Source organism: Phoxinus phoxinus (genome assembly GCF_949152265.1).
Source record: "Phoxinus phoxinus genome assembly, chromosome: 17".
NCBI classification, from domain to species: domain Eukaryota; kingdom Metazoa; phylum Chordata; class Actinopteri; order Cypriniformes; family Leuciscidae; genus Phoxinus; species Phoxinus phoxinus.
In genome coordinates, this window is record NC_136892.1 from 23,372,563 (window position 1) to 23,385,835 (window position 13,273).

Consider the following 13,273-nt stretch of genomic DNA (forward strand, 5'->3'; position numbering starts at 1 on the left):
GGTAAATCAATCAATTAAAAAAAAAAAACAGTAACACAAAATCTTTTTTAAAAGCATTTTGGACAGTAGCAGAAACCAAACGGGTCAATTGCTTCCAAGAAATGTTTATGGACATACCTGTGAGTGAAGAAACAGCCATTTATGAATGAGTGCATCTTTCTTGAACGCTCTCATGCCTTTTCATACAAATATTCTCTGTTTTGGCCATGTGTACAGAACACCTTGTCTTTCAAAACCAGAGAACCATCAAGCAAGAACCTGACAAACCAACATCTACAAGTTTTAATTCACCCAAGAATTACCAAACTTCTAGATAGTTCCAAATAACCAAAATAAGCCTTCTTCATTCACAGATGATGATTTTTGGAGTGATATTAGACCTAAAAAAGGATCCATAGATTAATTGAAGTAGTCAGATCAGCTCCCTCTTTATGTCATAAATTTGCCATTTAAAGGGAAGTGCCAGTGGGGGGTTGGCATTAACCAGACACCTAAAGGGCACGTCATTAATCACCATCCTATGTAGGTGGGCACATGGACCAACCACTGAATCCGCATGTAACGCAGCAGAGAGCCTTTTCACAAATAGCATATCAAGCGATAATCATAATGGGCGACTCTTGTCACTACCCTGCACTTCTTTTTGTCACTGCAGTGTTGGAAACGGGTAATTCTGAGATCAAGTCTAAATGCAGACCAGGCTTTTTGAATGGATGCCTGACCCATCAATTGTTGGTTGAAAAACTAAAATGTTTCCCTTTTTTAAGACTCTTAAGAGTCTCACAGGTGACATACAGTTGCAGATTCATCATGATTTTATCACGTTTATTTATTTATATATTTTCAACACCCAAGGCCATTTTAGTCTGTGACCATGTCAAAGGTGAATTGAGAAGTTTTAAGTTTTTATTATTATTAAAAATTGAGAATGAATCATGTTGATGGTGACGGTACCGTCCTTGTGAACTGACCTGGGGCCAAACGGTGGCTTGTTTTTTTATATGACTCCGGATAATACCAAAATGGCTGAACTCTCATTTTCCTCATCTCCCATACGGACAGATTTTTCAAGGATTCGCATTAACAAAAGTACAGACATTTGCACACAAATGTATTGGGTCTCTCAAACAACTCAAACATGTACTAAGAGAGACCCTACTCACACACACACACACACACACACACACAAACACACCTACTGAGATATATATACGCACATTTCTGCATGGGTTGAGAAGGACACGCACAGACAGCCTTGCGGGCAGCATATGAATATTTAACAGTAGCTTCTCTCTCAGCGTAGAGCCTGCCAGTCATTGTCAAATAGGACTTAATCTTTTCAATTTCTGGGTGCAAATATTCACACTGGCTGCTGTTTGTCTGCCTCATTAATGAGCCTCTCCCCCATAATCCTCGGCTGCTAATTCAAGTGGCTGCTGGGGCGGCCAGCCAGGGGAGAACAGGGCACAACCACACATACAGAGCTCAGATTATACACCCCATCACAAGCTCTTTCTTCCTCCCTCTCTGTGTATGACGCACTGTCGTCCTTTACAATTCTTTCCCTCTTTTCTGTTTCACTTTCTTCCTCGCTCTTGTTGTCTTGCTCATTTCCATCCTTCGTTCCATCCATCAATCCGCAGTCGTTCCCTGTGCCCTTCGTTTTGTCCTCTTATCTATCCTCATTCTGTCTTTCCTTCTTTGCCTGCTTTTCATAATTTATGATTTATGTATCTGTTTTCAGATGTGTTCGCAACAGCCCTGTACTGTAAATAATGATTCTTAGATTAAGTAAATGATGTGGAAGAATAACCAAAGATTTACTTGATTTTAGTTTAAGTTTTTTCTTTTTTCTATTGAGTAGTTCTGACCTCTTGCAACTTTTAGGAATCCATGTAATGGAGCTTTTTGATTGTACTCAAGTATACATGCATACATTTATGTATGTTTGTTAGTATAGCGTATATAGTTTATGCATGTATGTATGTAATAATATATATACTAGTCAAAAGTTTTGTATCGGTAAGATTTTTTATGTTTTTAAAAGAAGTCTCTTTATACCAAGGCTGCATTTATTTGATTAAAATACAAAAAAAAAAAATAATATTGTGGAATATTATTACAATTTAAAACAGCTGTTTTCTATGTGAATGTATAGTAAAGTGTAATTTATTCCTGTGATCAAAGCTGAATTTTCAGCATCGTTACTCCATTCTTCAGTGTCACATGATCCTTCAGAAATCATTCGAATATGATGATTTAAAAGTTACAGTAAAGACATTTATAATGTTACAAAATATTCTATTTAAAAAATGCTGTTCTTTTGAACTTCATCAAAGAATCCTGAAAAAATATTGTACATAACTGTTTTCAACATTGATAATAGTGCATTAAATCCGCATATTAGAATGATTTTTGAAAGATCATGTGACACTGAAGACTGGAGTAACGATGCAGAAAATTCAGCTTTGATCACAGGAATACTACATTTTAAAATGTATAAAAATAGAATTTTTATTTTAAATTGCCATAATATGTAAAAAAAAAATTTTTTTTAAATAAATGCAGCATTGGTGAGCATTTTAAAAACATTAAAATGATTACAGATCCAAAACTTTTGAACGGCAGTGTGTATATATATATATATATATATAGAGCTGGATGGTGCAGATAGTGTTCATATGATGACCATTCATGTGATGTTGTTAATAGTTTAAAACACCAGGTGCTTTTCTATCTATATGACATGTAGATAGACATCAGATTAAGCACATCATATTGAAGCATTTAAAATAGCTATCTGTGGGCGGCAAACTGTGGGGGGTCTATCAATTAATGTTTGATTTCCAATCAATTTTGTGCGAATAAATAAATAGTGTTTGTTAAAAATACTACATTAAACTAACTTCAACCAAGCCTAAGAAGCTAAAGTTCAACATAATGTTTCATTGTTCCTCCCACATTCAAATTTTATTTTAATTACATGTAATTTTAACTCATTTCTTTTAGGTGCATTAATACAGATGTTAGCAGGTGTCATTTCCTCCTTCTTGTTAGTGCGGATTCGCAGTTGTTGTTTTCCTGTCATCTCGCTACTCTTATGCCTCTCATCTTTGCTCTCTGTATGTCCAACCGGCATCCTCTTCCTCTGTCTCTCACCCTACTCCTCTCCATCATGCTAAGCAGTCAGAGCCATTTAACTAAATGCACCTTCAGTCAGTCCATTAGTGTGTTATGGGGGTGGGATGGTGCTCTGGCCGTGGTGTCTGACCCCCCCAACCCTCTCTGATTAATGGAGTATATGAGGGCAGAGGCAGAGTGCCCCCCACCCCCCTCCACTCATTACCTCATTAAGATGGACCAAAGGCTGCAGGTAATCTCTCTTATCATGCCTCAGTGACAGGGTCTGTACCCTACACACACACACACACACACACACACCCTGCAGGGCATGCAATTCAAATATTTCTATACACAATGCTTTCATACAACATGCACTACATTTCATATTCACTGATATAGATAACATACACACTACCGCTCAAACATCTGCGTATAGTAAGATTTTTTGGTAACATTTTATTTTCCCGTGTCCTTATACATGTTACATGTAGTTACTGTATAACTACAAATTATTCATAATTACATGCAACTAACCCTAAACCAAACCCCAATCATAACTCTAACTCTATAGTAAGTGCATGTAGTTCATTATTATTGGACAGTTCTTAAATGCATATTACACTGTAACACGGACACCTTAAAATAAACTGATTTTTGTTGAAATTAATAGGCTACTTGTATTTAGAAAGGATGCTGAAGAAGTCCAAAGCGACCGTAAACACTTTTCTACTCTTAAGATTTATTTATTAAATAAATACTGTTTGTTTGAACTTTCTATTCATCAAAGAATCATAAAAAAATGTTTCATGGTTTCCACAAAAACATTAAGCAGCACAACTTTTTTCAACACTGATAAAACAAAAACAAAAATTATTTAGCACCAAATAATCATAGAGTGATTTCTGAAGGATCATGTGACTGTCACGATTATGCTTAGTTTTACTCTCATGGACTCTTAGTTTGTTTATCTTCAGTCACATGTCTCCTTTGTTCTCAGTTTCCCGCCACTTATTTGTCTCCTAGGTTACTTATTTGTTACTATGGTTACTGTTATTCCAATCATCTTTGTTTTCACTTAATATATATATATATGCCTGTATTTTAATTCTCATCTGTCGGTTCTCATTAATGATAAGTTCAGTTTGGTGTAGTTATCTTTCTGTTAATAAAGTCTGTTAACTTTTAGCTTTGTCTTCGCATCATGCCTACACCATGTTTAGCCAAAGTGTGACAGTGACATGATGCTGGAAATTCAGCTTTGCCATCACAGGTATAAATTATATTTTAAAATATATTAGAATAGAAAACAGTTATTTAAGCTGTAATAATATTTCATAATATAATATAATATGATATAACACCTGTCGGAATTGACACTAAAAACTTCAGCACTGTAAAAGAAAGTTGCTGCCTTAAATTAAGTACAATCGACTTTTATATTTAAGTCATTTCAAATTAAATTTACATTAAACTGACTTTAAAAAAAGAGTTGAATCTTGTATCATTTATTTTAAAAAAGTAACTTATTTTGATGAGTTAAAGCAATGTAAAAAGAACATATGTTGTCATAATTTATTGATCATATAACTGTTTTACAGTGTTTGACATTCTGCTAAACTTCTTATGTGTTGCTCTAAAAAAAGAAATTGATGTGGCTTGAAGGTGACTAAATGATAACAGGACTTTCATATTTGGTAAACTATTTTTTGTAAAATAGGGGTCTTTTACACCAAAGTGTTGCATTGTAACCCTGGCCTATATAATAACTTCCATATAGTACCACAGTAAAGTTTTTGCATACTTGATGCTTACATTGCAAAGTCATTAAATTAATCATTGTTGATGTACAGAGTTATACTTGTACATTTTAAATTTAAGGTGGTAATATTTAGGTGAACTAGTTTAATGCATATTTTAATCAAACCCCCTGCGTTAAGACATTTGAGTTGGTATTCAAAAATGATTCCTGTTTTTCTCATTTTAATCCATCAGCCATGGCCATAGCGGTAACAGACAGTTCAGTGGTGCTTCTAACCAGCTGGTTTCCACCAAACTCGAACTGTTTGGTGGCTGTTAATAAGTTCCTTGGTGTTTTAGTGAGTGTGTGAGAGTGTGGAAAGTGTGAATGTCTGTGTGTATTTATACTCATCAGGATAGGGGTCTCGCATTGGTGCTGAGGGTAGTTTGGGTGTTAATGGAGAGAGCTTTGATTAGGACAGATAAGTGAGATGGACAGGGCTGTCGATAAAAGGCCCTGCGAGAATGTGTGTGTGTGTGCACCTACTCCACTCAGACAGATCAGCTCCTCAGAGAAGTCTTGCACCGTAGATACAGAGCCCTTCCTCTTCCTCATCTGCATTCATGTGTTTTTCAATGTGAGAATTAACACGCATGTGCATGCCTGTAAGTAGCGGCCCCCCTTCGCCACCCCACCCTGTGGTGTCCGGCTGTGTGACGGCTCCCCTGACAGGCAGCGGTAATGCCCTCTCTGATCTCTGTGAAATTGCCGGGCTGCTTTCAGCAGCTGAGGACTCGCTAGAGACAAACCGCCTTTTAATTCCCAGCGCCAGAGGTGAGAGCGAGAGAGGCCCCTGGGACAGCTACCAATCAACCATCCATCACACTGACCGACCCCCACAACCGCAGCCCCCTCCAGGCCTACCCCGGCCTGCTGCCTCAGCCCTGGGGAGTCATGTACCCCTTTGGTGGATAGATACGGGAGGCGGAGCGGACGGATGGGGGGGGGGGGGATGCTTGAGATGCCTGTTCACCTCTTCTCCCTTCTCCTACCTTTCAAGACTAATGGCACTGTGGGCCGAGAGTGTGTCTGTCTGCCTGCCCGTGTGTGCGGTGGACATGGTGGATTGTAGGACGGGGTAGAAAACATGCTGAGATGGCTTGGCCCCTCCAGGCTAGTTCTGGCAGTGAGAATGAAGGTCTGTGCAGGCGAAGTGGAGGTGTGCCACTCACTGCAATGTCTCCAGGGAGACATGTTTTGAGTGGAGCTCATTTAAAAGTGTGTATGTTCGTGTCTCTCATGTTCTTCTGACTATTTACACTATCCCTTTTTCGCTCTGTGCATCTTTTGCTTTTGCGTACGAGTACTAACATTTTAATTAATCCTTTGACACAATGCACTAATTGTTTACATACATGTTTTTACATTGTACTTAGCCTATATTAAAAAAATCCTGCATGTAATTATACAGCTGCAATTCATTTCTGTGATTTTTCTATAATTACACTGTTGACTCTTCCCTTACCCCTTAACCCAGCCTTAAAGCTAAACAATATGTCTTCTTTTTTTCGCCGCTAGGGGTCGCTAACCTCTTACAATAACAAAGGCGTACATTGATGACGCAAAATTCCAGCGGAATTATGGAACTTGTCGTCAAGCTGATGGATCTAATAATGTTTATGGATGAGTGAATACATTGATGTTTTTAACATGACGGTGTGATAAAGCAGGGCGCGATTGCTAATGAGAGAAAAATATCAGCGCGAGTCCCGCGGATATAAAGGAATAAAGACATTTTATTCTACCGAACTACCCAAAAGTGCTAAATTAATGCTCACACAGCAGTTTATTAGACGAATGAAACCTGTGAGGTAACGCAACGCTGTTTCCCTGGGTCTACACTATCACACTAAACTGCATTTGAGTGTGTTGATAGTTATAATGTTATTGTATGTGTTAGTTTGTTGGCTATATGAGACTAGCAGTAAGCTAGATCAACATTAGAATAACATACAGATCATATTCTAACATTTCATCATGTTGAGCTATATAACATTGATTAGTTTTATGTACATTTGCTCACCTGTCTAATAAAGTACATGCAAGAGCGTAAGTAAAGACTGTCAAGTCAAAGTTTGTCACGGACGTGGAGCTCTCGGCGTCTCGAAAACGCCACGCTGATATTGATCCTCATTTTAGTTCTCTTTTTGTCACAAAGTCTGCTTGCCATGCATAATGTTTGAACGAAACAACAACAGCGTGCAGCTAGACGTTACGCACTACGCAGTTGTCCACGTCTGTCGCCATGGTTACTATGGCAGTACGAGCGGAAACCAGGGAAAACGTTGATATTACGTCATTGACAGGCGACAAGTGAACAGGGATTCCGGGATGGCCCATTATATAAAATAGGAATTTCTCTGAAATTAAAAATCTTTGGGAACTTTTGGGATATTGTAAGTACACAACTGCAAGACATATATCACACTGTGCAAGTGATTTTGGGATATTTTATACAAAATTCTTACATATTGTACCTTTAAACCTACCCATACTACCAGACCTGTCCCTACCTGCGTCCCACCTCAAATAGCAGTGTTTTGCAATACAACATAAAATAATTTTATGTAAGTACATAGTAGTTAAAGACACCTAATATAAAGTGTGACCACATAATTTGTTTCTTTGTGTGAAAAATATTTAAATCATATAAAGAACCATCCATGCCAATAAAGAGTGACCTATATAAAATACACTGTGTGTGTTTGTTTATGTGGATGTTTTCTCCCTCTCTTTCTCTTTCTGTGTGTGTTTGTGTATTGTTTTCATTCATGCTAATAGTTTTTGTGCAGATGTGGAAATGTCCAACCAAATAAAGTGTGTGCAAAGTAGGCCCTCTAAACACTTCTGCCTGTAAATTACACAAAGAACACTGAGCCGTTTTATCTACTATGCATGTATTCATGTCTTGTTTATGCAAAACTCAAGAGATCACACTTGTATGAAATCTTTGATAGACACCCGAAGCCTTTGAGACCGAGACCAGGACATTTGCCTTTAAATGAATCACAACAACGCTCTGTTTTATCTGCCTTCAGTTGGAGTTTTGCAAAGGTTTTTGGACATAAGTGTAATGCATTAAATATTTCACTTTTAATGCCCATAATAATCATTCTTATAATAATGAAAATTACTTTTTGTGTTGAGAGTTTTCTCACTTGAGGATTGTAAAGTTGAACATGATTAAGATAGAGAGTGAGAAGTAAATATAAGAATCACTGTCCAATCAGTGAATAATCCATAATAACTCTTTCTCCTCAATTCACCAATTAAACGGCTGGTGTTGAATGATTAAGGTGTTAGTGTATCTTCAATAGGACATTTTGGACTTGTTTAGGTTAGTACTAGTAGGCAATAATAAGTAATAGTATTTGATAAGTATAGGGTAGGCTACTGATGTGCATATGCCATAATAATGATAAAATATAAATTAATATATTTTTACAAGCAATATGCGTCAACCGGAAGTTAAAAAAAAAACTAAAGGTGGGCTAAGTCATAGATAGTGCAATACAAATATCGCAAATGATAATAAAACTACGAATTTTGTTTTAGCTTACTGTGCTAGTGGCGCATACAATAGGCTAAAGATTTCGAGAGACGAACAGGTTGCGTTTCAAAATTACGTTTACTTTTTTTTTTAAATAAGTAGACTAAAAATCCTTTTAAAATGTCGAAATTCTTTTAGAATATCCAAACCTCCTGAAAGTCATTGTATAATTCACACACTGACTGGATGCATTAGTGACTGAGAGAATAAATCCCTCCCGCTGTTTTCAGCACCCTGGACAGTTCCTCAGTCTGCACAGGTGGCTCGACTACCGTGTGTTTGTATAGCAGAACCTCAGAGACTTCAGTCCCTTTCTCTAGTGCTTCATAGCACTGTAGTGTGGCCTATTGATTAGACGTAGAAGAATGGACTCTCAATAACCCGTTTCCAGTCCCAAATGTTCACTTTCCCATGCATCAAATGATAACGCGTCGGATGCAGTATAAAACAAGGTAATATGAGAGTGGGAAGGTTCTGAGTCGCTTAAAATCAGATTTCAATGAAGTGCTGCGTTTCTATACTTCCACATTCACATAGTTTTGGCTGCACATGTGCGCACGCACCGAGCTGTGGGCTGATTCGCTATTTAACCAAAAAGACTCGACAAGGTTAGGCCAGCCTGTTAATGGCTCTTCTGTCAGGGCGATTGTAAACAGATGGCACCTTTAATTTTAGTATTTAGCTATTTAAAAATATGCAAATGACTGAAAGTAGCCCAGGCGTGCATTTCACTCATATTTGCTTATTCGCGAAGGGTAACGTCAGGGGGAAAACTGAGGATTTCTTAAATGGGAAGTCAACAAAACAATACTTAGTGAGAAAATAAATAGCGTGCATCGCGAAGGGATTAGAAATGTAAACGAAGCCAAACTCGCTGCCGTTGTTGCCTGCCAAGAACAGCGGGGGTCCCGAAACTCGCCCTTGGCTCTCCTTTTCTACAGCATGCAGCCCACCGGCATCCCCTGACTCCAAATATTACCAAACGCTATTTAGTCACTGCTTAAGCCCTGCATGTTGTAAAGGGATTATTAATTTTAGGGGATGATCGGATAGATAGATAGATAGATAGATAGATAGATAGATAGATAGATAGATAGATAGATAGATAGATAGATAGATAGATAGATAGATAGATAGATAGATAGATAGATAGATAGATAGATAAAATGTATTATTCTTTTTAGTAGGCTAGTATTATGTTTTATTGTTTTAAATAGTCCCAGGCATACATTCTATTTGGGCAGAGCTTTGGTTAGGGTGTTTGCGTTTGCTTTCTAATCCGATACACTAACACAACTGTAAACTATGTGCTATTGTTTACATGGAGAGAGGGAAGCAGGTAGACAGACCACGGGTGGCCTGATCCGGATTTATTCCAGTGATCACACATGCCGGTGGCTTTCAGGCACCGTGAAAACACAGCACTCTGGCAAAATGCTGCAAAATATGTAATGCTAATGCATAGGGAGATGGGGTTTTAAAAAATAACATTGGCTAACAATAACATTTATTTTTACATACATTTTCATTTTAATAGATACATTCAAATATATAATGTCTTAGGAAATCCACGTGAACATACGCACGAGAATACATGCACGACCTGTAAAGAATTTTTTAAATAACAATAAAAGGTTTAAATTTGAACAATAGTCATTTCCACTAAATGCTGAAAAGCTGCTAAAAGATTGTAAATACAGTCTCTAATTCACCCGAATAAACTATAGAGTGTAATGTTTGCATTTCCACAGCTAACAAAATGATTACCTGGGTAAATATTTAAAATCCCTTCGATTTGTGGCTACTTTGTCAAACTGCTGGGCGATCCGCTACTCTCTATTGATGCGAGCCAGTATCTTAATCCAGTGCATTTCCCTGTAAATAGCTTTATGCATGATAAAAGAACGGGATCCCCCACCGCGCGCACAGATCACTCCTTCAGAATTAAGACGCAGTGATGGCTATTTGGCTTTTCTACACTTATTTTATTTACGTATCATGCAAAAGACTTAAAAACTTAGGCTAAATAGTGTCTATAAATGTCTACATATTTATCGAGGTTTTTAATAATTTCTTTAGTACCTTCTGGTAGCCACTGGCACTATATTTTCACTCTCAAATCCTGCATCAATTACACAGGAGAAAAATAGAGCCATTATAATAGTCATTATATAAATAAAAAAATCTCAAATGTCTATAAAGAAATCGAAGAGCGTCTTCCAGTACGAATGCTATCCAGGATCCAGGACTAGTGAGGCCAAAACGCAATTCTTACTAAATACACGTGCACTTTTTTTCTGATTTTAGCGATCCAGTCCAAGTTGCAAATTCGGTAGAAAAAGAAAAAAGCAAGCACGTCGATGAAATAATTAGTACCTTTACTACCTTCAGCCTTTATAGACGTTTTACCAAACCCAAGGTAGACCTTCGGAAGCAATCGGAGAGTGCCAATATTTAAACCCGTTGCCATGGCAACTTGTCTGTGATTGGTCACCGCGGCGTAAGTGCAAGAAAAAACGTCATCAAATCTGAATACGGATGCGAGAAGCTCCCGCGAACTGGAACAGAGTGATGTAAAAAAGTGTCGGTGAGGTGAGTGGACACAAGCAGGTGGATCAAGAGCCCCAAAACAAACCAAAAACAAACAAGAGGAAAACTTGGAGAAGCCTTTTTGTTAACAAACTCTCTGCAACGCGTATATGTTTTTGATTCAGTGGATTTCTGGATGCCGACAGGTATAATGCATAACAATCACGTCCGGAGTGTTTACCTCTAGGCGTGGTGGAGACTCATTCTCAAGACGGAACATTTGCTCTGCTGTTGCCTCCCTCTCCAAGAAGCCAAGACGTTGCTCCGCACCGATTCGTGTGGCCCCAATCCGAGGCGCGGTGCCCGTTTGGGAAGATCGGCTCTCGGTCCCCTCCAGGGCGGAATGATGGTGCACTGCGCGGGCTGCGAGAGGCCCATTCTGGATCGGTTCCTCTTGAACGTTCTCGACCGTGCATGGCACGCGAAGTGTGTCCAGTGCTGCGAGTGTAACTGCAACCTGACCGAAAAATGTTTCTCAAGGGACGGAAAGCTCTATTGCAAAATTGACTTTTTCAGGTAAGATCTGCAGCTGCGTGTATTTTGGCTGCCTCACCTCGTCAAACTTCTGGACTAATCCTCATTTGAAGAATGTGTCATGTAGGATTTACCTACCCTTGTTTTCCTCTTATGTGGATGAGTCTCCATTTGTGGATTAACCTGCCTAAAATGTGTAATGTACTGCTAAACCTTTGATCCTCCATCGTTCATTAATAGCTTTTGATTGATTACTCGTTCATTGCTTATTGTATTCACACGCTTTCGGTGTGAGAATTCCTCTTGAAAACCTTTGTGCACATGATTGTTGGGGAAAAAGAAAATCTGTTCGGGAAATAACTGTTTATTGTAGCCTACTCGAAAACACGTCATTATTTTACGCATTATTATTATTGTGCATTTGATGGACCATTCATTTGAATAGGCCTACTCATATAAAACAAAAGTTTTTGTTTTGTTTACCTTTATCCAGAACTATGAACGACAAATAGCCTATATATAAAAAAAAACATATACAGGAGGTTCAGTCATTTAAATTCAAATACCCTCCAAATTGTAGTCAAAATAATCAAGATCATTTAAATATTTTGTTAATAATTAAGTTCTAGCCTAATTGATATTTACGTATTACGTTGATATATCACTAACCTCGTTGAAAAATATAAACAGCAGAAAAGTAAACGTGTAATAAAATCATGCACTACATTTCTAAAAGTTTAAGCCACCAAACAACATTCAAAACACCTGTGTTGCGCATACCTGTAATTATATTGTTGTATTCTCAGAAAAGGCCGCTTGTTTATTATTTTTATTAGTCGTTAATATCGCTAAAGGAGTTCTGTCAGGTTTTCTTCTCGTTTACATTTCCCTGAGCTATTTAACGTCATCCAGTGTTTAAGCTTTCATATGTGCCATTGTTATCCCAAACGGCCTTGACCATCACGTTCTATGGGGCCCATCGAGCTCGGCGCTTGAATGTGGAGCCATTAGTGGGGCGAAACAGTAATCACCCGTAATGCGTCCATTTGTTGTGTAAGTAGTGTTATGGCCTTTCACTGGGAGAGATGCATTTGAAAAGGGCGAGAGCGACTCGATACCATAACAAATGGAAGAAGATTTAGTGCATTAGTGTTAAAATAAACCCGAGGGGAGAAACAGAAGGGAGTAGTGCGCTTGACGTGCTTCAACCACGACCGGCCTGTATACCTGGTCTTTCCCGTCTCGTTGTCATTGAAATATAAATTGAACAAACTGTACGTTCTCTAGGCTATATTATTTCTGCCTATTTTTCCATGAAAACAGTGTAGGCGCAGATTAACAAATCAGCAATTGTACATACATATAATTGGCGGATTATCTCTCATTTCATAGGCTGAATGAATAAATAAAAGAAAATCAGGATGTAAATTCGAAGATGTGTAAACAAACACTCTGTTGTCCTTTTTTCATGCTAAGGAAATAATATTATGTCGGTGAGCTGACTTGTGCTTTTGTGTTTTAACACCTGAAATGTGGCTTTGTTGTTTTGCCTAATCCCACATTATCACTTCATTTAGAGCATGTCGACTTTATCTTGAGCATCCTGCCAAATTCCTTTAGAAATATTCAGAGTTGATGCATGGTTTATTAAAATGCTAAATAGAAAATATAGATACTTAGTTATATCCATGTGTGACTTGAATTTACGGTTGAAGTGAATGGTAATATTTTATATTATT

General features: G+C 37.9%; 1 protein-coding gene across 3 annotated transcripts in view; it reads left to right on the forward strand.

Annotated features, from left to right (window-relative positions):
• The window catches only part of lhx5 (LIM homeobox 5), a 78,342-nt gene that overhangs the window by 56,305 nt on the left and 8,764 nt on the right, over positions 1-13,273 (forward strand). The window contains exon 1 of one of the 3 annotated variants that reach the window (XM_079587066.1): positions 10,952-11,576. The exons of the other annotated variants lie outside the window; for them this stretch is intronic. Within the exon in view, the coding sequence (XP_079443192.1) occupies positions 11,404-11,576 (173 nt within the window). The 5' untranslated portion in view covers positions 10,952-11,403. Of the gene's footprint in view, positions 1-10,951; positions 11,577-13,273 lie in introns of those variants that run through there. 3 annotated transcript variants of the gene reach the window in all.